We start from the raw sequence: 24884 nt of genomic DNA, 5'->3' as shown, positions 1-24884 counted from the left end.
ATTTCTTCCACCTTCCCACCTCACAAACCACCACCCACACAAATGAAGCCACGGTGGCTGCGATCGCTCCGTTTCCAAGGCTTGTATGTGAGGGTTTAGAATGTGTTGCGTGAGCCCCAGCAGCACATTTAGTTTGTTAAACTAAAAGATTTTTGTCTTAGAAACTATGTTTCAACTTAGTTTTTTAAACCAAAAAGTTCTTAAACTACTTCGAAGGGAGGGCTATAACAGAGGCGTCTTTTAACGTACGTGCCCCACAGTCTGGGCCGAGCGCTCGCCGTCAGCACGCACCCCGACTGCGCTGTCCCTCCCGCCTGGCGCGTGCTAGCGACCGGCCCTGGCGGTAACAGCGTGCCCTCCCACCCTTTCCATGGGGGGTGCAATTTCCACTAGTGCCTGCCAACGCCCCTGTCCCCGCCAGCCCTCGCCCTACAGCCCGGGGGCTGGAACCAGCAAGCGTACCTCCTGTACCTCCTCTCCCAGCCGCGCGGCCACTGCGCGCCCAGCGCAGAGCCTTCGCGCCTTCTCCCTCCGCGCTCCGCCTCCCCCGGGTCCCGGGGCGCGGGGCGGGGCTGCCGTCGCAACCAATCCTCGGGCGGCCGCGGCTTGGGCCGGGGCGGGAAGGGCCTGGTCCCCTTGGCGGTGCCCCAGGAGAGTAACGGAACGAGCGCAGGAGCAAGTGACCGCTGTTCCCCCACCCCACCCCCCAAAGTAAAGTCTGCAGGTGGAGTGAATGAGCGAGGCGTGCCCGGCCCTGCGCTAGCCGAGGGGCGTCCTTCGGGCCTGAGCGGCACGTGGCGCACCCCTGGGCGCGCTTGAAGGCTCCACGCAGAAGGGGGTGTTTGTGCAGCAGTGCGGGGGCTCTATGCTCGCGGGGGCGCGGGCGGTCGGCACGTGCAGCCTCTGCCACCTTCTCCCGACCGGGCACCCCCGGACCCACCTCACAAGTGGCGCTCACCCCGCCGCCCCGGCTCTGGGCCGGAGGTGGCGGGGCTGGGAGGCGCCAGCCTCGGAGGGGAGGGGCGCGCGGAGGGGATGGGCTGCCCGCCGTCCGTCCACCGTCTGTCGCGGCGCCGGGGACACTCCCGCCGCCTCCGCTCCGTCCCCGCTAGTCCCTGTGAGTGTGGGCAGGGCTGCAGGGGGCTTCCGTGGGCCTGGCCTCTCCCACCACGGGAGGAAAAGCAGGGGGAAGCCCCCGGCGCCCGCCGCCTCCGGAGAGCCGCAGTGCCCTCGAGCTGTGTAGGCGCTGAAGACGAGCCCGGGCGGGGCCCCGGTGCGTCGTGCCTGTCGCCGTCCGTGTCCGGAGCGGAGGCCAGCGGCAGCCCGCTCGGCGCCCCGGACCGTAGGGGCACCACCCTGCCGGGCGTGGGCGACGGCCGGCCGGGGGCGCGCGGAGCAGCCGTCACGGGGCCTCGCCGCGGCCTTCAGCGCCCCAGTCACGGGGAATGCAGTGGCCCCCGACCTCTGGTGCCTCTCCGTGTCTGGGCTGGGCCTCCTCGATCGCCTGCTCCGCGGCCACGACGCTCCTGAGCCAAACCGGCCGGGCCCCCCTCATGGCGGCAAAGTGGTTCAAGGAGTTCCCCCTGAACCTGAAGACCGTGTCCGAGCGGGCCAAGCCCGGCGGCGGGGGCGGCGGCAAACTGCGCAAGAATTCAGAGGCCGGCGGCGCGGGGCCGACTGCGGGCAAGGGCCGCAAGAACTCGGCGGCCGAGCTGGGGAGCAGCAGGGCCGGCGTCGGCCCCCCCAAGGACAGCCGGCTGTCCCGGGACAGTCTGCAGGGTCTGATTCAGGCCGCTGCGGGCAAGGGTCGCAAGAACTCCCGGGCCACCGAGGAGGAGCCCCACCGGGGTGCAACCAAGAGCTCGGGTTGCAGCACCTACATCAACAGGCTCATCAAGGTGGACACTCAGGAGAAGAATGGGAAGAGCAGCTACCCCAGCAGCAGTAGCAGCAGCAGCAGCAGCAGCAGCAGCTCTTCCTCCGCGTCCTCTTCCCCTTCCTCCCTGGGCCCCGAGCTGGACAAGGGCAAGATTATTAAGCAGCAAGACACGGTAAGAATACAACCTCCCTTGGACCAACTCTCAGTGGGAGGGGAGCTTAGCGAACCTGCTAAACTCCAGGCTGTTTTATACCTAAGAGAGAGTGAGGATATGTTTCCTAGGGTCTTTGCCCCCCTCCACATTTCGGTGACACCTAAGTGGCCATTTAAAGTCATTAGACTTTTTATCTTGAAAAATCCTTATTCTAGAGGTGGGGAGCTTTGCAGAAATGTACTATCCATTTAATTTTGTTAGCAGTTTAGAAGAGTAATTGAATGAGATTTCCTGCTTTGTTAAACTTGGCCCCTTTATAGATGTGGTTTATTTTAATTTTTATATCCAGGGGAATTCCAAAGCTAAACTTGTGTATGACTTTTATACTTGAGCTTAAGGAATAGTAACCTCTAAACCATGTAAGTATGGATTTCAAAGCTTCAGGAAATGGGTGGGCCAACCCTCTTCACTGATTTGGAAGTTCCATCATTCTCTGCAGTTCCACCTAGTAAAGGGTTTCTGGGAGCTTCAGCAAGACTGCAGGATTACTGCCCTTTCATTCATTCTGTGGACATTTGTTATGCAGCAGCCATATGAGGTAAGGGGCACGGGCCACTATGGGCTGTGGGGGATACAGAATACGACAAGGAAATGCTCTTAAGGAAATTACAGATGAGGAGAGAAGAAGGTGTTTCCTGCTGCTTACACACTGGAGATTTTCTGGGTGCTGTCCAATGTGGGAAAGTTAAGGAGTGTGAACATGTGAAGGGCCTCTCCATTTTTATAGCCATGAGTTGGTTTGGTTTGGTTGTTTTTATTTTCTTTCCTATGTGAAGGGGAGAGAGAGAGATGAGCTCAAGCTGAGATTTTAGACTCAAGTCCAGGCAATCACTTCGTCACATGGGAACTTTAATTTTCTCTGGCCCTGGGCTTCAAGCATGCTGCCTCCCCAAATGGAGTCAGGAGCCTGTGACACATACCACACATGCCTGCATTGGGAACTTCTGTTCATTCCTGCATTCATTCTTTTCACGAATATTTACAGCAGGCACAGAGCAGAGAGCCATGTAAAGATGGATGAAGCTCACATGTTACTCGGGGACCTGCCTGACTAGATCATAAGCAGCTTGAAGCCAAGGGCTGAGTATCATGTCTGTGTTCCTCGCTGTACCTTGCCACTGCAGTACACATGTTGGGTAGTTGAGAAAGATGGATTGAGTGAGTGAATGGTAATCACAGTCCTCTGCAGAGGTTGGTTATTTTTATGGTTGTCACTTCTGGGTGGCTGAGATTTCTTAGGCCATTTCTTCCCAGGCAGAGGGCCCACATCCAAGCTGTTCCCCCTTCTTCACTTCTCCCTCATTTATCTGACAGGAATTCTTCCTGCCAGCTCCAGTGGTATTTCTCCGTGGACTCTTTGGAGAATGTAACCACACTGTGGGGCAAGGCCTAGAGCTTCCTCTCTGAGAAGGGTTCCTTAACCTCTGGTGTTGTCACTCAGCTGCTGCAGAGCAGAAATACTGGACACGCACCACCTCTCCAGGCACCTTCTAATTTTGGAAAGACAGATGCTTTCTGACACAAATTCTGATCAAAACTCTATCTGATGTATAGCCTGTGACAGTCAGTTTGCCTGTGAATTGTTGAATCTAGAATTCTCGGCACTGTTTCATCTTGACCTGTTTCTCCTTGATGAAGCCTGTCTCTTAGAGCTGTTAGAAATTCCTTGAGGACAGGAAGCATGGCTTGCTGGCTTGCTTGCATGATGCCCGGTGCCTAGCCAGTGCCAGTGGAGGACTGACTGACTCCCTGTGACTGAGTCAGCTGATGGAGTTTAAAAAACCCAAAGCATGGGGTGTGTGGTAGACCAATTCATCTCTGTGCTGTAAAGCCAGGACACCCTCCACTCCCCACCACCCGTTTCTGCTACCCTCTAACTCAGCAGATGCTTTATTGCTTGTAGAGAGAAAGGGAGGTAAAAAGAGCTTTGTGGATAAGTAAAAGAGATTAGATGAATTGTTGAAAATCAATTACACTACCAAAAAAAAAGTCAGATGTTTGTCCAACTGGGATACATCATCAAGTGCAAAAGCTATCGAGAACTGGTTAGAGATTTTAACCTCTGTTTGGATCTGTAGGCGATTTCAGTAGCCATTTTGCTACCATCACCATTTTGGTATGTGGTAATTCTTAGCAACTGTCCTTGTTCTTTTACAGGTCATCATTTTAGAAGACTATGCTGACCCATATGATGCCAAACGGACAAAGGGTCAAAGAGATGCAGAGAGAGTAGGAGAGAACGATGGTTACATGGAACCCTATGATGCACAGCAAATGATAACAGGTTTGTAAGCAGATTCTGCTTAATAGGGACTGAAGTTTCACACTCAGTTGGAGCTTTGTAAAATAGTAACTGGTATGTATTTGGGGAAGAGGGATAAAGCAATTTAACCAGATCCTGCTGACTGGAAGAAACAGAAATTAGACACAAAACTAATGTCACACTATCTAGCTAACTTCCTTTATGGCTTAGAATCCTTCAGAGTTTCAGAATTTGCAGGGGTCTTTAAGGTTTTTCTGGTTCTTTGAAAGATGACATTTGTGAGTTTGTAGATCTGGTCAAAATGTGAACTTGAGTTTTAAGATTGTTTATATACATTGCTTGGCCACTTTCAGAAGTTTTGACATCCATAATGGGAATCATAAATCTATACCAAGAGACAAATCACATACTTAAGGAATTTTAAGTTGTTAAGAGATGCAAACATGATATGATTCTCTGTATTGTAGTGGAAGATTTTCTCAACAAGTTCTACAACATTGGAGGAAAAAATTTAATTACTAAGGAATAATTAACAGCACTGCCATAAACCAAGCCATTCAAGGCAAATCACCTAAAACCAAACTTGGCTAATCTTGTAACTTTTCAAGTCACAACGATTCCAATTTGTGAGTTAAGCAATCACTCTGGGCCGGGCGCGGTGGCTCACGCCTGTAATTCTAGCACTCTGGGAGGCCGAGGCAGGCGGATTGTTTGAGCCCAGCTTGAGCAAGAGCAAGACCCCGTCTCTACTAAAAGTAGAAAGAAATTATATGGACAGCTAAAAATATATATAGAAAAATTAGCCGGGCATGGTGGCGCATGCCTGTAGTCCCAGCTACTTGGAAGGCTGAGGCAGGAGGATTGCTTGAGCCCAGGAGTTTGAGGTTGCTGTGAGCTAGGCTGACGCCATGGCACTCTAGCCTGGGCAACAGAGTGAGACTCTGTCTCAAAAAAAAAAAAATTAAAAAAAAAAAAGTGATCACTCTGTTATTTTTGGTATCAAACTTTCCCCATTTATTCATAGTTCTCTTAAGTTGATGTAAATACTTAAATAAAAATAATATAAACTAGTTATTTAAATGTATTTATAAATTTTAAAGTAAATTATTTGTTCACCTAATTTTCCTTAAACATTCTTCCATCCATAATGCAAAACATAGTTTCTGAGTGCTGACTCAAGGGACGCTTATTTGAATGTTGTGGGTTTCATGCCTGGGAAAAGAGTAATTGGTCACACATTAAAGACTTTGTCTCTTCTGTTTAAAACAGACTGAAAGGCTGTCAAGCCAAGGTTCCATAAGTGTAGTCTCAGAAGAGTTGGGCAGAGGGTAGCGGTAGCGCCCTGGAAGGGCCAAGGCAGGCTTCAGAATGAAAACGGAGCTGCAACAGGAAAGCTCGGCTCTGTTTCCTGCTTCTCTGCTTACAGAGATAAGGTGTCCCATTTGGGGAGGGTGTACCCTGGCCAGGCTGTGACCCTGACGGTCATTGGACTGTGACCCCTAATGAAATCTGTGAATGAAAGGAAGTGAAAATGAACTTAGTCAGAATTTTGAAAAATATCAGAGGCTTAAAAGGAATAGGGAAACGGATTTACTTTTACATAAAATTGAGGAAAAGGATTTTCTTTTTTAAAAAAAGTTAATGCTTAATCTTGATTCACCTTTCTTCATCCTCTGGGTTTATTCTGACATTTCTCTTTAGCTGAAATAGGGAGTTTATACTGTACCAGCTGTTGATTTGGGAAACCAGACTGATAATAGGGAAAATGCTATGCTTTTTAAACATGAATATAGCTTTTTAATTTTTTCTTATAATTCCCTCAAGCACTCTGGAAGCTAGGGGACTGCAAAGCTATTCTTCTTGCAACTGGGTTAAAAAAAAAAAAAAAAAAAACAAGATCAGAGGGATTCGGACTTACCTATGCTCACAAGGCTTTTTAAGAGCCAGAGCAGGAATTAGCACCCAGATCTCCCACTCCAGGTTGAGTGGCCCGCCCAGTACCACACTGTAAACTTCACCTGTAAGTAGGGCATCTCTCCACTCAGACTCACCAAGAACATTGTATTCAAAAGTCAGAATTGTCCAACATGCAATAAATGTAATAATAATAGCTAGCATTATCAAATTTGAGTGTTTTTATTAAGTTCTAGGCTCTGTTTTAAACAGTTTATGCAAATAAATTCCTTTAGGAATACAAAATTGATGTATTTAGTTGGTGAATAAATTTGAATTTATTAAAATCTAAATTATTAACTTTCTAAATTGGTGATCTAGGTACACTTTGCTCTTAACTTTAAATAAAAGTATGTTAGTGGATTTTAAAGTTTCTTCATTTACAATATATGTGGCAGGCCAGGTGCGGTGGTTCATGCCTGTAATCCCAGCTCTTTGGGAGGCCAAGGCAGGAGGATCACTTGAGGCCAGGAGTTCCAGACCAGCCTGAGCAAAACATAGACTCGATCTCTACAAAAAATTAGCCAGATGCGGTGGTGGACGCCTGTAGTCCTGGCTACTTGAGTGTCTGAGGTGGGAGGATTGCTTGAGCCCAGGAGTTCAAGGCTGCAGTGAGCTGTGATCATGCCACTGCACTCCAGCCTGGGCAACAGAGCAAGACTCTGTCTCTATAAAATATGAAATAAATAAAATAAAACAAATATCAGAAAGCACCTTCTCAATCAATGAAGAGTATTCCTCTTATTCTACCCATAGGTTACACAGCTGGACAGAATAACAGGAAGTGAGTTTATCGGAAGCTAGAAATAAAAGATTTGCTGCTTGGGTTTTTATTTTTTGAACCTTTTACTTTTTTATTCAGTTTGCTTGTGTGCTTGGTTATCAAGCCCGAGTTCAGAAATTTCCCATATTTCTTGAGAAACATTAGGGATTTTTTTTAGTTTGTTTCAGTAGGAGATGGAGAGGGTGCTAATGAACATGCATTAACTGTGGATCAGTTAAATCTGTATTGCTATTCTCTGTATTGCCTTTTTTCTGCCTGTGAAATGGGAACAACATGCCTGGTTTTAACAATATCTTGGGCATACAGAATACTGTCTGTGGTGTTACTTTATAACATCCAACAAATACTTCTTGGATATTTCTTTACCATGTACTAAGCCCTGTGCTGGCCTTTGGGCATCCAGGAAGCAGATCCACATGATTCCTGCCTTTGGACCTCACAGCCTAAGGGGGAAACAGACCTAACACCAATAAAGAAGATAAGTTAGTGAAAGTGTGATAAATGCCATGAAATAGAGAAAAAGAATCAACATCTTCATCAGGAACAGAGGAAGAAAGGGAAGCTAAGAGTTCATGGCTTTCCTATGACCAAATAACTGTGGGACACAGGCTCCCTGGATACCCCAAAACTTTGCTCTTAACTTTTAAAAGTTAAGAATTATTAATATATTATCACTTAGATTTATCCAAAGGATTGTTTATAAAAAGATATGACTATGAATACAAGGCAATCTTAGCATAAACCTCTGTTGGTTTCCTGCTAAATTAGCAGGAACATTTTAGCTAAATAGCAGAAATATTCTACATAATTTAGCATTATTACAAAAAAAATAATAATGTAGCAATGTGAGTTTTAGCCACCAAACTGAAACTTTAGCATTGGGGGGGGGTCATTAGAAATTCCCTAAGATAGCTGTAAGTTGACATGAGAATTCTTCTCACAGTTGATATCATACAGCCATAAGTTGAAGTCTTATTAGGTGCCAAACTTGCCAAACTTCCTCACTAAATCCAACACCCCTGTAAAGTGGGTTTCTGTTATCCGGTTGAGGAAACCTAGTTCAGAAAGATTAAATAACTTGTCCAGATTACACAACTGAAAAATGGAGATACCAGGTCATTCCGCAAGCTTTGATTTTAGCTATGGAGCCATGGTCGAAGATTGTTTTTAAAATTTTATTTTTGCCTCCAAACGGTTTTGCTGGTTTGTTTAAATATAGTCATATCTAAAGGGGAACTTCATTGTTCAGGTTTCCATTAAAAAATCTATTAATGGAAAAAAAAACAAATGAAGACTGTTTTTGATTTATTTAATTTTTTGCTTTTCTTCTTAAATTTCACGGTTTCTGAACTATACCTGCTTTTGTTCAGATGTTTAGATTTATTCAATAAAATATTAAAGTAATTTTACATCAAAAACTTGAGTACTGATAAAAGATGTAAAAGAGTTGTCTAACGGTGCCATTTCTTTTTTTCATTAGTTCATTTTTTATTATTTTATTTAGTTTAAAGCTACATTTGAACATCCATTTATTAACCTCTATCCAAAGGACCTGATGGATTGATTTCTGATATATGCTATCTTGGTAGAATAATCATTGTACTTGATTGTTCACACAGTAGGGCTTAAATTTATCTTTAGTGGTATTGCATGGTGGAAACTTTTTGAGGGGGGTGCATGTGATAATTTAATACATTCATATAATTTGTAAAGATCAAATCAGTATACTTGGGATATCTGTCACCTTAAATATTTATCTTTTCTTTATGCTAGAACCATTCAAATTCCTCTAGCTATTTTGAAATGTACAATAGATTATCATAAACTATAGTCACCCTACCGATCTAACACTAGGTCCTATTTCTTCTACCAAACCATATATTTGTACCCATTAACTACCTTCTCTTCACCCTACTCTTTCCAGCATCTAATGACCACTAGTCTACCCTCTATCTTCATAAGATCCATTTTTTTAGCTTCCACATCCGAGTGAGAACATGCGATATTTGTCTTTCTGTGCTTGTAACAGCCCTGTTTCTGAATCCAAGAGGAAAATAGAGCTTTGAGAGGCTCTAAAGTTAATGTTTTGGAAACATGAAGTGGACTAGGAGAGAAGGTACATTAGAAATCAACACTTTACCTGCAATCTTTGACCTTAAGGCTTAGGTTCAAGTCAGTAATAAATGGCTCCCACATTAACTACAGCCTGACTGTGGCCTCAGTTTATTTACCTATGAAAATGGGATAACATGTCTGTCACTGCCTTATGGGGTGTCAGCAAGATGCTGAGTATAACACACCCAGTATGCATACCCAGTAAATGCAGTCATTATTTAGACACTCCAGAGAGAATTTCCTTTTCAAAGAGAATTCCAGACAATATAGAGCAATATTAATTGCTAACTATAATTAATTTAGTAAGAGGAAGTCTAAGCCTTTTGCTGTGTTTTTAAATGTGAACAGCATAATTATGTGCAGCAAGTTGGGGATTGAGAAGGGAAAATTTTCAGCCCCTATTATGTTTCGCACTAACCAGCTGCATGTTTTAATTGGTGCAGGTCAGCCCTCAGTTTCAGCCCCGGCTGCAAATGAGTGTTTATCTGCAGCCCGTCCAGTGCATTCTGTTGTCTGCTGTGGTAAATGGCCTCTATCGGCAGCCAGGGTGTAGCTTCCTCTCGCCATTTCCTCCTTCTCAGGCTCATTTCCTCTTGGAGCCCGCTCTGCACGTCAGGGGCTATTCTCCCTGCAGGAAGGGTCGGCTTGCAGCCCCGGGATTGTTTCTGTTTCTATGGCGCCTCAGGTTGGGGGCAGCCAGGTGTTGGAATGGACTGGAAGATTGCTCCCCTTGAAGGGAGGGCGCTGTCAAGCCCTTTTCCCCCCTAATTAAACATTTGTTTCAAAAGATGATAATACTGTGCAGGTTTTGCCCAATCCCAGGACTCTGCAAGGAAGGCACGTTCTCAGTTGTATGCTTTCCAAGGTCTCTCCCAGAACTCTCGTGTGCACAGACTGTCTCGAAGGAATACAAGGACCTCATCACTAAAGTAAAAACTCAAACACATGTGTATTAAGAACTCAAGATTCCAATCACTGTAATCATTTTAATACACACTTATCGAAGTTTCATGTGAGTAGGACTGCTATCTAAGGTTGGAATTAACTCTCCTTTTAGTCCAGCTGGGGCAGAACTGCAGCCGAGGACTTGGGGAAGGGTTTCCCCAGTCTGCGCCAGATGGTCTACACTGAGGGTAAACTTAAGCTTTGATTAGAAACCTAAAAATTCTGAATTCATCCTTTGAATTCCTTTGTGTTTTCTGCTTCCTTCGTCTTAGTTCCTTAGAAAAGTCCTTTTATAAAAATTCCAGCCTTATCTTAATTGAACCAAGAACAGAGTATGTTTTTGTTTCTTGTTTTCCATAGCTCCATCTAGAATAGGCAATGAAGAGAAAAAGCTGTAGGATTGAGAGTCAAGAGCCTTGGACAGGAGATGCAGCTCTGACCTCAGACAACCGGCCTGGTCCAGCTTAGGGGCTGGAGGCTACTCTTCCAGCTCTTACGTTCTGATGCGGAGGTTTTAGACACACGTGATACCCTTCTCCTGGAGGGGGCTAGCAACGAGAGATCAGTTCTGGTGAACAGGAGGAACTGGGATGGGGATTGTGGGCTCCCAGGACATGTGGAAGTGGTTCTCAGGCTTAGCTACCATTAGGATCACCTGAGGAATTTTTACAATCTGACTCCCAAACTGTATCCCAGACCAATTAAATCAGAACCTCTGCTGTGGGACCCAAGCAGCAGCAGGTGTTAAAGTTCCCCCAGGTCATTTCAGTGAGCCATTACTGCGGAGAATCAGAGACAGCTGCTGACAGGAGCCCTTATCCGGCAGAACAGTAACCTCGCCCTATTCACAAGTTTTGCCCTTTTGAATTTAGTGCCCTGATTTTAGTAACTTTTTTCTGATTTGTTGTACTTTCCTTGTTATAGAAATCTTACCTAGTCAATCAATGATTCTTTTCCATAGAGTGTCACCATGTCTGTTTTTAAGTTGCAGATAGAAAGCCTTTCCATTCTTTGTGTCCACAGCACTACGTCTCCTGAGCCTCTTCCTGCTCGCTCGGCCCTCCTTCTCAGACTTTTTGGCTAGCACCTCTTCTTCTAGCCACCCTTAACTGAAGGAGTCCCCAGTTCCGCCTTTGATCCTCTTTCCTTTTCAGTCTGCCCTTCTTTGCTCTCGTGGTTGCTTTCATTCTTGCGGTACTCATAACCATCAGTGGCTCCTTGACATGCACCTCCAGACCCACGTTGTCACCTGCTGGAGAAGTTCTAGAACTCCTTCCCCACCCTCTCCCCTCCCATCCATCCATCTGTTAGGTAGATAGTGAGGGATTCCGGTCTCCTAGGGACAAAAGTGGGTGCTGTTGCCTTGGTTCAATTGCCCCACCTGGGAAGAAGGACAAGGGTGGGCCCCCAGACCCCCATCTTGGTCTTGCCCCACCCTAATCCTCTCCAAGAGACTGCCATATCTGGGGGAGGAGGAAATACCCTATGAATCTGCCAATCAGAACTTAGTGCACCAACTGCAAAAGAATGCAGAGGGCTCTCTAGCCCCTGGGCCAAGCAGCATAGATACCATAGGGTCCAGAAATTGGCCCAGAAGCCACATGCGTAGTAAGACTCAGGTCATGCAACTCCCCACTGTCCAAACAAAGTGGTTCCATGGTGACATCGGAGCCACAGGGAGGTCCCAATCTGAGCGCTATAAAACAAGATGCAGACCATAACCAACTCCTTTCCTTTTTGCCCTTCCTTTTGCTCTCCCTTTGCTGCGACAGTGGGTCCAGTGGTCATATATGGTATATGTATCATGCTCTGTAAACTTATATCTTGCTCTTACTCTGTAATCCTATCTTTCTTTCCTCAATAAACCTCATTTTTGTGCTTGCCTTAATTTGGTGCACCTAGTCATTCTTTGGCCATGAGCTTGCTACGAATCAACATTTCTGACTGAAACCTGAAACACCCAATTGTTAGCACAACTGTGTGTCCTGCAACAATAAAGAAGACATGGTGGTCCCTGCCTTGGCCATCTTCACCAAATTGGAAATGCAGGCACACATCAACAAATCCACACAATAGAAGTGCAAGGTGAGGCTGGGCGTGGTGGCTCAAGCCTGTAATCCTAGCACTCTGGGAGGCTGAGGCGGGTAGATCACTCGAGGTCAGGAGTTCGAGACTAGCCTGAGCAAGAGTGAGACCCCGTCTCTACTAAAAATAGAAGGAAATTATCTGGCCAACTAAAAATATATATAGAAAAAATTAACTGGGCATGGTGGTGCATGCTTGTAGTCCCAGCTACTTGGGAGGCTGAGGCAAGAAGGATTGCTCAAGCCCAGGACTTTGAGGTTGCTGTGAGCTAGGCTGACACCACAGCACTCACTCCAGCCCGGGCAACAGAGCAAGACTCTGTCTCAAAAAAAAAGAAGTGCAAGGTGAGAATGGATTGGCACAGCCATGGCACCTGGTCAGCTCTGTGAGGCATCAGAGGAGAAAGTGGGCAGGAAAGTCTCCCGAGGAAGGAGAGGCTGAGTTAGTTCTCAAAGGATTGGAAGATCACCAGGACGCTGGTGAGGGTAAGGCAGTGTGGTGTGCAGGGAACTTCAGAAGTTCCACTGGGTTAGAGCAAAGAGGGGACAGGGTGGTGCTGACAGAAGAAATTAGACAGGGAGACAGTGATCTGGCCATAGAAAGCCTCTCGCACCATACTGAGCAGTTTGTGCTTGCTCAGTAAACAGTTGAGAGCTTATGAGGTGTTAAGTGATGAGATGTCTATGTTTGGAAAGGTCCACCTTGACTATGACCAGGTGGAGGACGGATTGAAGGCTTCCTGATGGGCACTTAGAAGGGCCACAACATGATGCTTCTGTTGGTCTGTATCACCAGTTCTAGCTGTCCAGACTTTAATCATCTCTAACTCTACCTAGCAAGGCCCCTAGCCCCAGGCTGGCCAGCTGCCAGATACTGCTAGTTCCCTCCCACTGTGGCTGCCTGGCTGGCTGGTGGCTGCTTAGTTTGCATCAGGTTTTTTTCTGTTTTTATCCCTCAGTTCAGACCATACCTTTCTGACTTACTCCATCCTGTACACTGTGGTTAGAGTTACATTCCAGTGAAGCACAAATATAATTTTTATTCCCTGTTAAAAAACTTATAATGGTTCTGCATGACATACATACAGAACAATCTAAATATTTTGTCCTTGCTTTTAAAAATTCTACACTCCAGTGCCAGGCTTGTCTACTTTTCCAGCTTCTTCTCCCACTGCCTCTCTCCTCTCTGGCCTTCTGTCCTTTAAATTTATCTCTCAACTCCCCCTTATGGGAACATTCCCTTTATAGTTCCCACCTCCATATCTTTACTCGGACAGCTTCCTCCACTGGAAATGACCTTCTCTATCAAAGTCAACTCATCTTCCATTTCTCTTCCACTTGGAGTCAGTCCAAGTGTACTGGCAAAGAATATGGCTTCTCCAGCCCCACTTCCTGCTTTTGCATCCAGGCTTTGCCACTTACTGGTTTGGACAATTTCCTTAAACTCTTTGTGCTTAAGTTTTCTCTTCTGTAACAACGGAGAAGTAACAGTAGCAGTCTCATAGAGTGGTTGTGAAAATTACAACATGCTTAGAACAGAGTTTAACACATGGTAAGCCATCGACAATTGTCCGCTGTTGAGTGATTATTGTTTTTCCCTGTAACACCTCTTTGATTTATCCTGAAATTATTAGCCTGATACATTTTGTTTGTGAATGTTTATGGCTTCCCTACTATATTAAAACTGCCTAGAAGTCAAGAACTCCAACTAATGCACATATCTTCCCTCAGTGCGTATGGAACAATGTTTTGAATGCACAGTCTCCAACTTACAATGGTTTGACTTACGATTTTTGGACTTATGATGGTGCCAAAGCGATATGCGTTCAGTAGAAACCATCCTTTGAGTATCCACACAGCCATTCTGGTTTTCACTTTCAATAGAGTATTCAGTTAATTACAGGAGATATTTAACACTTTATTGTAAAACAGGCTTTGTGTTAGATGATTTTGCCCAACTATAGACTAATGTAAGTGTTCTGAGTATGTGTAAGGTAGGCCAAGCTAAGCTATGATGTTTGTTCAGTAGGTTGGGTGTATTAAATGAATTTTTGACTTATTGTACATTTTTATTAAAATACTTTGATCTGGGCTTCCTAACAAAGTGTAAAGATTTTGAAGGTGAACTATACTCAGAGCAAACGCCAGGACAAGAACCAGGGTACCCTGAGGCCACTTCTTACACCTGCGAGTGGCACCCTGGAGGTGTGCCTGTCTTCAGGTGTAATCTCTCAGTTTAAGAGTTGATCCCATTATCTGGCTCAGGCGACTGGAGGGAAGAAGTTGTAGGCACCTTGTTTTTGCTTTTGTAGCCCAGCTGGGAAGTAATCAGCCCATTAGGGAACAAGCTCGCAGTTCTCTGCCACCTTCAACCAGTCGGAGGTGAAGAGGTAATTAGGTTAATTACCAGGCTTTATGGCACCTTTTCTTTCAAGGGCTTGTGTATGACATGTGTTTTTCAGAAATCAGACGCCGCGGTTCCAAAGATCCCCTGGTGAAGGCGCTTCAGCTGCTGGACAGCCCCTGCGAGCCGGGAGAGAACGGCCTGAAGTCAGAGCCGTCGGCCAAAAGACGCAGTTCCAAGGACCTCCTGGGGAAGCCGCCGCAGCTGTACGACACTCCGTACGAGCCTGCAGAAGGGGGCCCCAGGGCCGAGGGGAAGGCGCGGCCCCCAGACAGCCGGCTGCCCGAGAACGACGAGAGGCCGGCGGCGGAGTACGAGCAGCCCTGGGAGTGGAAGAAGGAGCAGATCGTGCGGGCGCTGTCAGGTGAGGGCGCAGCCTGCCCGCGGGCCTCCCTGCCCAGAGGCCGCCGCCCGACCCGCTTTCCGGCTTGGTGTTCCTCACTGCAGCTCTTTTTTCCAAGGAATTTGATACAGGGAATAAGAATCTGGCTATGGTTGAAAGACCAGGACTGAAGCTGGGCCCTGAATATTGCATGTATTTTTTATCCTTATGGATACCTTTATTTTCCTTTCTCTTCTCAGTGTGCAACTGTTTTGGAAATGCCTTCAATGATTAATGATCACTGTGTGTTTATTTTTCCACCATCGAAGCTATCAGATTGGTGGGAGCAGCTTTTTCTAACTCTTACTTAGTGCTACTCCTACAACGTGTTACAATCCCTCTTTCCACAGTGGCAGTACTGAATAAAATGGATTACAGGTAGCGGTGATTGCAAAACTGCATGAAGCTAGATTTTTTTGTTTTGTTTAGAAAATCTTCCTAAATGAATCAATTCTTCAAGTGTGAATTTTTAAAATAACTTAAGAGAAAGTTGATAAGTAGGTTGTCAATAGATAATTCTCCCTCCTGCTTCTCCCAAGACATAGTTTTTCTACTTAGCCATATAATTTCTTTTGTCTTTGATTTAAAATGTTAGGGGTATCTCTTCTCTCTAACAGGAAAGCCAGGTTTGCAATTAAAAGGATAGCCAATGTAAAGGGTGAACCGAGAAGGTAGTATATTTGATAGCAAGCATTTGAATCAGTTTTTTTATTTTAGTCTTGTTTTTTCAACAAATCTCTTTGGTACCTGCTGTTTTCTTGGTACTGTGCTAGGTGCTGCCATTTTATCTCCTTATGTTCTGTCCAACCTAGGTATCATAGCATCTTTAAAGTATTATTTGGTAGTTTGTTTCTGTTTCTGAGTTGATTTTTCTTTTTACTATTTCATAGTAAAAACTGTTCATTTGGCTTTATAGAATGCTGCATACTCTTGCAAGGAATCATTACCTGTAACTCTGTGTAGTCTCTTATTCTAAAAATACCAAGACAAATAATTTTTCAAAGTCCATGCTCAAATATATTAAAGCGGTTTCCTTTCATATTCTAAAACCATGTGATACTGATGAATATCTTACAGAAGTGGCTGTATGTGGAGGCTAGCAGTGTTATCAGATATCAAAGACAACAGGAGTGCAGCTAGCCAGGGTATTGGGCAGTATATTACAGCTCACATTAAAGGGGGAAATGCTTCTTTCCTGAGCTAAGGCAGGCAAGGAGGTTTCTTCTTTGAAGTTTACATTGGTCACCTCAGTGGCCTCTGATGTTAAATGGAGTCTTCCTTCCAGTCCAGTTTGAAGGATCTGAGCGACCTGCCAGGGAGGAGACGGTGAGGCAGCACCACCGGCAGAAGAGCTGGACTCAGAAGATCTTGAAGCCAGGCCTCTCGGACCACAGTGAGGGGGAGAAAGTGGACCCAGGCCTGCCCCTGGAGAAGCAGCCGTGAGTCTCCCCCACAGACCCTTGTAACCAACAGTGCCCGGGAGCTTACCCACAGCCTCGGAATGGGGGCACACTGGCCCACTTCACATGATTGTTTTTGATTATGAATATTTGTCTGGGTAGAGCTTATTAGTGAGAACCCATTTTCAAAGCCCAGTGCATTTGTGCAGAATGGAAAGTACACTGTATCTTGACAACCTTGTTTTAAATCTCATTCTCCTGTACGGAGTGAAAACTAGCCTGTTACCTCTTGTATGATTGATAGGCTTTGTGATCTGGGATCATCCAAATCTGCATTTTGTCTGTTCTGAATGGGAAGCAGGATCTAGTTCAGGCTGTTGAGCTTCCACCAGGAGTTCATTTCAAATAATGCTTTATGGGAGGATGCATGCTGACACTCATGGTGCCTTCCCTCCTCCACCCTCCATTTTTCAGCTGGTATCATGGTGCCATTACCCGTGCTGAGGCTGAGAGTCGACTACAGCCCTGCAAAGAAGCTGGTTATCTGGTTCGAAATAGCGAGTCAGGGAACAGTAGGTACTCCATTGCACTAAAGTAAGTATTGAAGCCTCGTGGGCTTGCCTTGTCTCTGAGGACAGGGGACACTGTGACATGGGTAGATGACCAGTCAGAAAAGATGCAATGTGAAGGTGGTTCACAGGGGTGTGTATTGCCAGAAAATCAGATGCATTTGCTTGGACAATGGAACATGAGATGCTCTCTCTGATTAGAATGCAAAATTAGTATTGGGTAAATGCCTCAGTATTTATTAAGATAATGAGGGGCTTATTTCATTATCCTTGTACATTAATCCATTTCTACCTTACATTACCCGATCTGGAGTAGGCCTCTCAGTAGAGAAATAATCCCTGATAAAAAGAATAGTTCCAGTCATTCTTCTTTTATTCCCTACTACTCAGGGCTTTAATAAATCAGATCTCTTGATTGTCAAAATGCCAACTGCAATTTTGATACCAGTTTCTTCTGGTGAAGAAGGAAATGCTGACTTGCCTCTTACTCCCCCTGTTTGATTATACATAGAAAATTCACATTTGCCTGGTAGGCCTGGTGGAGTGTGTATCATGGAAATTCTCGTTGCTCTGTGAGTTCGGTGGCGCTATATTAGAGGATCATTGTTAAGAGCCCTAACAGCATTTCCTTCCTGAGGAAGCTGAGCCTCTGCAGCTGAAACAATCAGACTGGAGGGGAACTGGGGCGGGGGGGAGGTGTTGGAGCAATATGGCTCAGAAAATGGGATAGGCCACCAGATATACAATACCAGGAATAGCTCTACTGTGTTCCTGAAATTGGTGCTTGTGGATTAAATCTTTGAGCCTTCTGTGCCAGCTGTCAGTATATACAACCAGGAATGGTCTTTTCAGATGAAGGGGGCAGGAAACAGTTTTGATGATGATGATGATGATGATTCATCTGTTCTTTTTGGAAAAAAGGAGGAAGAAGCCTTGTATGTGTACTTTTAGCTGTGGTAAGGAGGGTGAGTTTACCCCTCTTCTTAGTCTCATGCTTGGACTTAAGCACTCGTTTGGCAATTTCAAAGCAAGAAGGGACTTGGCTTTTTGTTTTATTGTTTTCTTTGGTGCAGGACCTGATGATTTATGTTCAATAAGGGTGTAAACAACGCAAGGATGACATGCATTTAAGCTGTGAAATTTCTGAGAGCTCCAGGAGAGTGTCGAATACATTTCTGTTTGTAGAGAACAATTCTGGGGATAGATGAGAACCCGTCAACTTATTGTGAATCTTGCTGGAATTGTTTTCAGTGGGGAGGGATCCTCTGCTCACCCATTCATGTCTCCTTCTTGATTTTTCTCTTGTTCCAGGACTAGTCAAGGATGTGTCCACATCATAGTGGCTCAGACCAAAGACAACAAATACACACTGAATCAGACAAGCGCTGTGTTTGACAGCATCCCCGAAGTGGTACACTACTATTCCAATGAAAAGTTGCCTTTCAAAGGGGCAGAACACATGACCTTACTCTACCCCGTGCATAACAAGCTTCACTAAGGTTCAGCCATTGAAAGCCCTGGGCCTCTGGCACCTATGAGGGCATCAGCACCCAACCAGCATCTCAGCAGACAAGGCCGGACTGCTCCTAAGTAACTAGTTGAAAGTGGGAGTCTTCATTTTAAAAGTCCAAGAGTCTTTGATCTTGAATTCAATCCATGACACTTGGTTTCTGATCTATCCCTTGTTTCCTTGTTAAATAGTTCTACAGTAAGAAATTGTAATTTGCCTGTTGTCTCCACCTCTGGAGTAAGATTTTCTATTTAGGGGATGACTTTCAGGAAAGGTAAGTCAAGAGTTCAGGAGCATTAAATGCTCCAGAAATGTGCTGGTTGGTACCTGGAATACCTGGTCTCTAAACAAACCAATGAAAAAACCACTTTGCTTTTATGTATGATCGTGTGGACCAGAAGAGTGTGTGATGTCGGGCTCCTTATTTGGGGGAAATAGATGAACAGTGGAAAATACAAATGATGGGCAAGAAAATTGTCTTTCTCCCTCAAGTGTCCTAATTCAGCTCTGGAGTTCATGAAAATTCACAATTTTAGAGTCCACCATTAGAATTATTTTGTTGGTCAGCCTTTCTGAGAAAGTTGGTGTTTTCTCAGATAAAAAAGTCTCCATGGACTTTTTTTATCATTTTTCAACAAATCAGTGATATAAGCATAAATAGGAAGGAAGATGCCCCAGATTTAAGAATCACTGATATAGTTAAGCATTGGCATCATTATAAGCATTGGCATCCAATTCTGAGTTATGGAATAAAACATACAGCAAAGATTTCATTTCTAATTTTTTAAATTCTAAAAATTTACAAAGCTCAACAACTATTTTCATATTGGATAATTATATAGAACTTCTGATATCTTTCATTTCATCTTTGTGCATTTTAGTTGGTATGGAATCATTTTTAATTTTTGTCTCTCAAATTAGGTTTGCTTTGTATTTTTAGTAAATCTTAAGCACACACACATACACACACAAGTCTGGGATCTGGTTGTATCAACTGAGTCTCTAAAGCCTGCCAAGATTCTCCCATTCTGTACTGAGCAGACTGGCTTACACTGTACAAAAGATTTTGAGGTTTTCTCTAACTGCTATTACTTAAGATATTAAATTAATATTCATAGTATTATTATCTTTATGATTTATCATGAACTTATATCACCAATTTACTTACTGTGAAAAAAATAGGAATGGCATACTGTGAGAAGAATACTATGGTGAGTGGCTCTATAATTAAAACTGAACAGATGTTTCTGTACTCTAGGGTTTGTAATTTGGTTCTCAGAACTGGTCCAGATGCAAATGCACTGACTGTTATCAATGAAAAGTTAACTTTTGTAGCTTCTTTTAAATACACACAAAAAATGATTTGGTTAATTTTTAGGAAAGCATATCTTTCTGATTATTAGTTATCATTTGACTACTATAATTTAGAAGTTAGTAAATTTTTGCTTCTTTATTCAGTTATCAGCCAAAGGGTTTTGTGATCTTTGATTTAAAAAATTTAGGAGGAGCTTCTTCTCACTGGAGTTCAATCGTTTTTAGCAATAAAGAATGTTTTGTTTTTTAAGTACTGATAAAATTTTTAAATGTCTATTGGTTCATGTATTTTATCTTCAGTACAGATTTGTAAAAATTTTTCAGCACCCATAGTTGCAATTCCATTCAACAAATATTTATTATCTATCTTCTATATATGAATTATTCATTGTGTTAAACTTATTTTTATTTCAACATTTTAGAAATGAAACCTTATTTTTTACTTAACCTTAATCTACAAAGGAAATACAGCAGTTATTCCAATTTTAATAAATGCTAAAAGCTTTATGAAATTTTTCTTTGTGCACCATATGATTTTGGGCTCATACCCAGCAACTGTGATGAGTGTATAATGAAGTGGTATTTGAAAGCAGGCCTGACGCAGTATTTGTTGAGCTTCTATCGTATGTCCAGTACCGTGCTTTCCTCTATACTGTTTGTCTCCGACAGTCATGCTATTTTTCTTTATAGAATTAAAAGCAGAGGAGATGCAGATTTATGTATAGTCCATTCCTTTATAATCATACAGGAGGTTATAAGAAGAAATACAGTAAATTAGCGGAAGGGGGGTTAGCTACTGTTTTCTTCTTAGAGTTGTGAAACAAGCTGATAAAAGGCAGGGAATTCACAGCTGGGTGGTGGCACAAAGTACCATATGTTCTAAAAACAATTAGGCCCAGCAGGGTGTCCCTAATGGCTTCCTTGTTAAGCCTCCTGGGCCAGCTGATCTGAAGCTCTATGACATGTTCTCTGGGCTCTGAATGCTTGGGCTTTTTGTCATTTTGTCTCGATGGAAGTATTTTCCTGTAGTCTTCAGTCCTTTGAGTTAATTCTGTCTCCCAGTACATTTTCTGGCATTTTCTGGAGAGATCAATGTCTTGGTGGATTCGCCTTGAATTTAGCATATCTGTAGAGCTGTGTCTATGTTCTTTCTCCTTTATCACTCCTCTGTCTTAAAAAATACTCTGCATCGGGTTACTGGGTGAGTTTATTTAGTTGCTTAGTTTCAGGCCTGTAAGAACAGAGGGTAAAGGACATTTCTATTTACTTTGATACCATAGCTATTTCTATCAGGATGTATTTCAACCACTGGAGTTGTATGTACTTAAACTAGGCATAAAAATAATAGAAAAATGTTAATATGTATACAAAACAGTAAATATGGATATGCCTACACTCTACTGGGGGCAGAAGTGTCTTTTTAAGTTATTCAAAGCACTTTCTTAGGCATTTATAAAAAGAGCCCTTATTCTTTGCTGTTTAAAGGCTCTGTGCATTGTTGAATTGGTATTCATGTATTGGCCTGTGCCACAGGATGCGGAGATGTCAACAGAAAAGAACCCAAACTCTGTAAAATAATTTAAAAAGAGGTTTATTCCAAGCAAAATATATGTGACCATGGCTCAGAGACCCACATCCAAGAAGCCTTGAGCAAGTGGTCTCTCCATGGTTGGGTTACAGTTTGGTTTTATACATTTCAGGGAAACAGGAATTACATGTAAAGTCATAAATCGATACATGGAAAGCATACATCAGTTTGGCCTGAAAGGCAGGACATCTCAAAGCTGGGGATTACAGGTTATAGGTGGGTTTAAAGATTCTTTGATTTTTAATTGGTTAAAGAAATGAAGCTTTGTTTAAAGGCTTAGAATGTTTTAAGTTAAGATAAGGAAGTCTGTTAATCAGAGACTAGCCACCAATTATATACTGCACATATACCCAGATTCAAGTGATCTGTTAAGTAAATTGAGGACCTGCAGGTGTGGCTTAAGCTTTGTCTTGCATAGCCTTGGGCCTGTTAATGAGTTACAAAGGATAGCTCCAAGAAGGGAAGGAGGCATGACGAGGCATGTCTGACCTCTCCTCTCAAGACCAGCAACTGAGCTTTAGGGTATTTCTGGGGTCCCTTTGGCCAAGAGGAGGTCCATTCAGTCAGCTGGGGGGCTTAAGATTTTATTTTAGTTCATAGAGAGGCGGGCAGATACTTGAGAGGGACAGCCAGATGGTTTTGAGGCAGGCGGGAACAGTCCTAATTTGTTAATTGGATTATTTAACTGTTATTACTACGTTATTAGCTGTTAATATTGGATACACCTTAATATTTAATTTAGGAGAGCAACTATGAGACACTCTTCAGTTGCTTTGTAAATAAGGGTGGACTTTCTAGTCTGTTAAAATGCCCTTTTTTAGTCAAAGGTTAATGCCTCATTTTTCCTTCAGTCCAGAGGGACGAACCCAGTGATGTCTAGATTTCATTTCCCGTCTCCTCTGCACACTTTGGATATTTAGTGGGATTTCATTGATACCTGTCTCACAGACATCTCTCATTCCTTAGTTGTCTCTTTCTTATTTTCCATAACCAGCACTAGTTTGGCCTTGTGATCTCTTTAGGATGACTCTTCTTTATTCTCATTTCCTACTTTTGTATCCCACTAACTTGATTAACCAAGAGAAACTTGGCCTGCAGGGGGCCCTCTCTTCAACTTTGCCTTCCTTGCCTGTGTAAAGAAAGGTGGTGTGTTACTGCCATCTAATGGAAAGAAAGCAAACTGCAGTTGGCAAAACAAGCTGCGTTGAAGGGTAGGGTTTTCTAAAGGATTTCTGATACAGTCCATAAAGGGAAAAATGATGGCACTGCAGTTGCCATCTTGAAATATGTCCTTTCCTGCAGAAAGGGTGATTTGAAGCTTAATACAACTATCATCACAAGGCCCCTGGACTAGGGATGGATTGTGCAATTTAGAATCTTAAATTGTATTTTAATGAATATACTGCCAACAGGTAATTGAGACAGGCTTCTCATTTTGTGAAGTTCTTAACCATTCACAGTTATTTTGTCAGGAGCTCTTTAACATTTTAGTATTCAACTAATACATAATTTTAACTTTTAAAAATATTTGAAGATTGTATGTAATACAAGTGTCTGTCTGTAGTGCCTTAGTAATTTATATTATATCAGAAACATTTTATAAAATTTCTGGTTATATTACAGTAGCCAATATGGGCTGCACACCCTACTGAAGATGGTTTACTCTGAAATGTAACTTTAAATAAACATCCCAAGAAAATTAGAGTGGTATTGCTTGATTCAGTTAGTCGGTTTTTTGTTTTTGTTTTTCTGACAGGATCTCGCTCTGTCACCCAGCTAGAGTGCAGTGACATTATCATAGCTCACTGCAACCTCCTCCCGAGTAGCTGGGACTACAAGTGCACACCACCACACTGGGATAAATTTTCTATTTTTTGTGGAGATGAGGTCTCACTGTTGCTCAGGCCAGTCTCGAATTCCTGGCCTCAAGCAGTCCTCCCACCTCAGCCTCCCAGAGTGCTACGATTATATGTATGAGCCACCATGCCTGGCCAATTCAGTTAGGGTTTTTTGTTTTTTTTGTTTTTGGTTTGTTTGTTTGTAAAAGATAGGGTCTCACTCTGCTGTCCAGGCTGTAGTGCAGTAGCAGTCACAGCTTACTGTAGCCTCAAACTCCAGAGCTCAAGTGATCCTCTTGCCTCAGCCTTCCAAGTAGCTGGGACTACAGGTGCACACCACCATGCCTGGCTAACTTCTTTTTTCCATAGAGATGGGTCTTGCTGTGTTGCCCAGGCTGGTCTCCAACTCCTGGCCTCAAGCAATCCTTCTGCCTCAGCCTCCCAAAGTGCTGGGATTACAGGCATGAGCCACAGCACCCAGCCTTAATTCAGTTAGTTTTGAGAATCACCTTCCTTCATAAAATATAAAAAATACTTCCTGTGGTAAGAGCTATGGCAGAGTTTCATTAGCAGTCACTGTTAATGAAATGTATAAGCAAACCATGATTGAACATAACTGGCAGACCTGATCTTTTTTTTCCTCAGTTCACCTTTAGAGCCCTTCTATTATGTTTTCCTTCCCAAATATTAATAAAATAGTAACACAATGACATTTTACTCCTGTTCCCTTGGCCCATCTTCTCCCGGAGTAGACAGTTACTGCACTTGTTCTCATCCCTGTCTAGGTACCAAAGTTGGGCTCTTTTTTTGTTTTTATCATAGTTATTAATACAAATGGCCCCGGCTGGGCGCAGTGGCTCATGCCTGTAATCCTAGCACTCTGGGAGGCCGAGGCGGGAGGATCGCTAGAGGTCAGGAGTTTGAGACCAGCCTGAGCAAGAGTGAGACCCCGTCTCTACTAAAAAGAGAAGGAAATGATTTGGACAGCTAAAAATATATAGAGAGAGAAAAAATTAGCCGGGCATGGTGGCGCATGCATGTAGTCCCAGCTATTTGGAAGGCTGAGGCAGTAGGATCGCTTGAGCCCAGGAATTTGAGGTTGCTGAGAGCTAGGCTGATGCCATGGCACTCTAGCCCGGGCAACAGAGTGAGACTCTGTCTCAAAAAAAAAAACAAAAATACAAATGGCCCCATCCCATCTGTGGGATTTGATGCTTTAGCTCTGTTGTGAAGTTAGAAAATCTGTATATTTTGAAAATTCTACCAGGTAATTTTGATTCACAGCCATGGCAGAGAACCACTGTTGGAAGCTACTATTTAGAAATGCACAAATAAATTCATTTGAGATTCAAGAAGAGTATACTCTTCAGTCCATTATCAAATTTTTAATTTCCATTGAACATTTATATAGATTGCCACCAGGTGGTACAAGTGCCTGTTGTTTTTCTCCATCTGTGTGTAAGAGAAGAGGAAGTTTGCATTGAGAAATGTTTCCTCCACCCTCCTCCCCTCCAAAAGCAATTAGAGAAGTGTTTTTCAGACTTCAGATTGAACACTTGTTTGTAAGAGCCCAGGGTCTGGGTATAATTGAATGTTGGGTTCTGACCCCATGGAAAGCCAAGATGTAAGTGATGGGAACAGA

The 24884-nt window shown here is 43.6% G+C and overlaps 2 protein-coding genes across 2 annotated transcripts in view; one reads left to right on the top strand and one right to left on the bottom strand.

Moving 5' to 3' along the window:
• The window catches only part of TDRD10 (tudor domain containing 10), a 39858-nt gene extending 39355 nt beyond the window's left edge, over window positions 1-503 (bottom strand). Inside the window, exon 1 of the mRNA XM_045545207.1 lies at window positions 463-503. The gene's annotated coding sequence lies outside the window, so the exon portion shown is untranslated. The remainder of the gene's footprint in view (window positions 1-462) is intronic.
• A 564-nt stretch (window positions 504-1067) lies between these two features.
• On the top strand, window positions 1068-21654 carry SHE (Src homology 2 domain containing E). Its single transcript, XM_045545206.1, has 6 exons — window positions 1068-2051; window positions 4251-4377; window positions 14700-15005; window positions 16309-16462; window positions 16898-17017; window positions 18304-21654. The coding sequence occupies exons 1-6, from the start codon at window positions 1446-1448 to the stop codon at window positions 18488-18490; spliced, it is 1500 nt and encodes a 499-aa protein (XP_045401162.1). The 5' UTR covers window positions 1068-1445; the 3' UTR covers window positions 18491-21654.
• The last annotated feature ends 3230 nt before the right edge of the window (window positions 21655-24884 follow it).

Source organism: Lemur catta, chromosome 3 (genome assembly GCF_020740605.2).
Source record: "Lemur catta isolate mLemCat1 chromosome 3, mLemCat1.pri, whole genome shotgun sequence".
Lineage (NCBI taxonomy): Eukaryota > Metazoa > Chordata > Mammalia > Primates > Lemuridae > Lemur > Lemur catta.
Note: the sequence above shows the minus strand (reverse complement) of the source record. Positions and strands in the feature narration are given on the sequence as shown.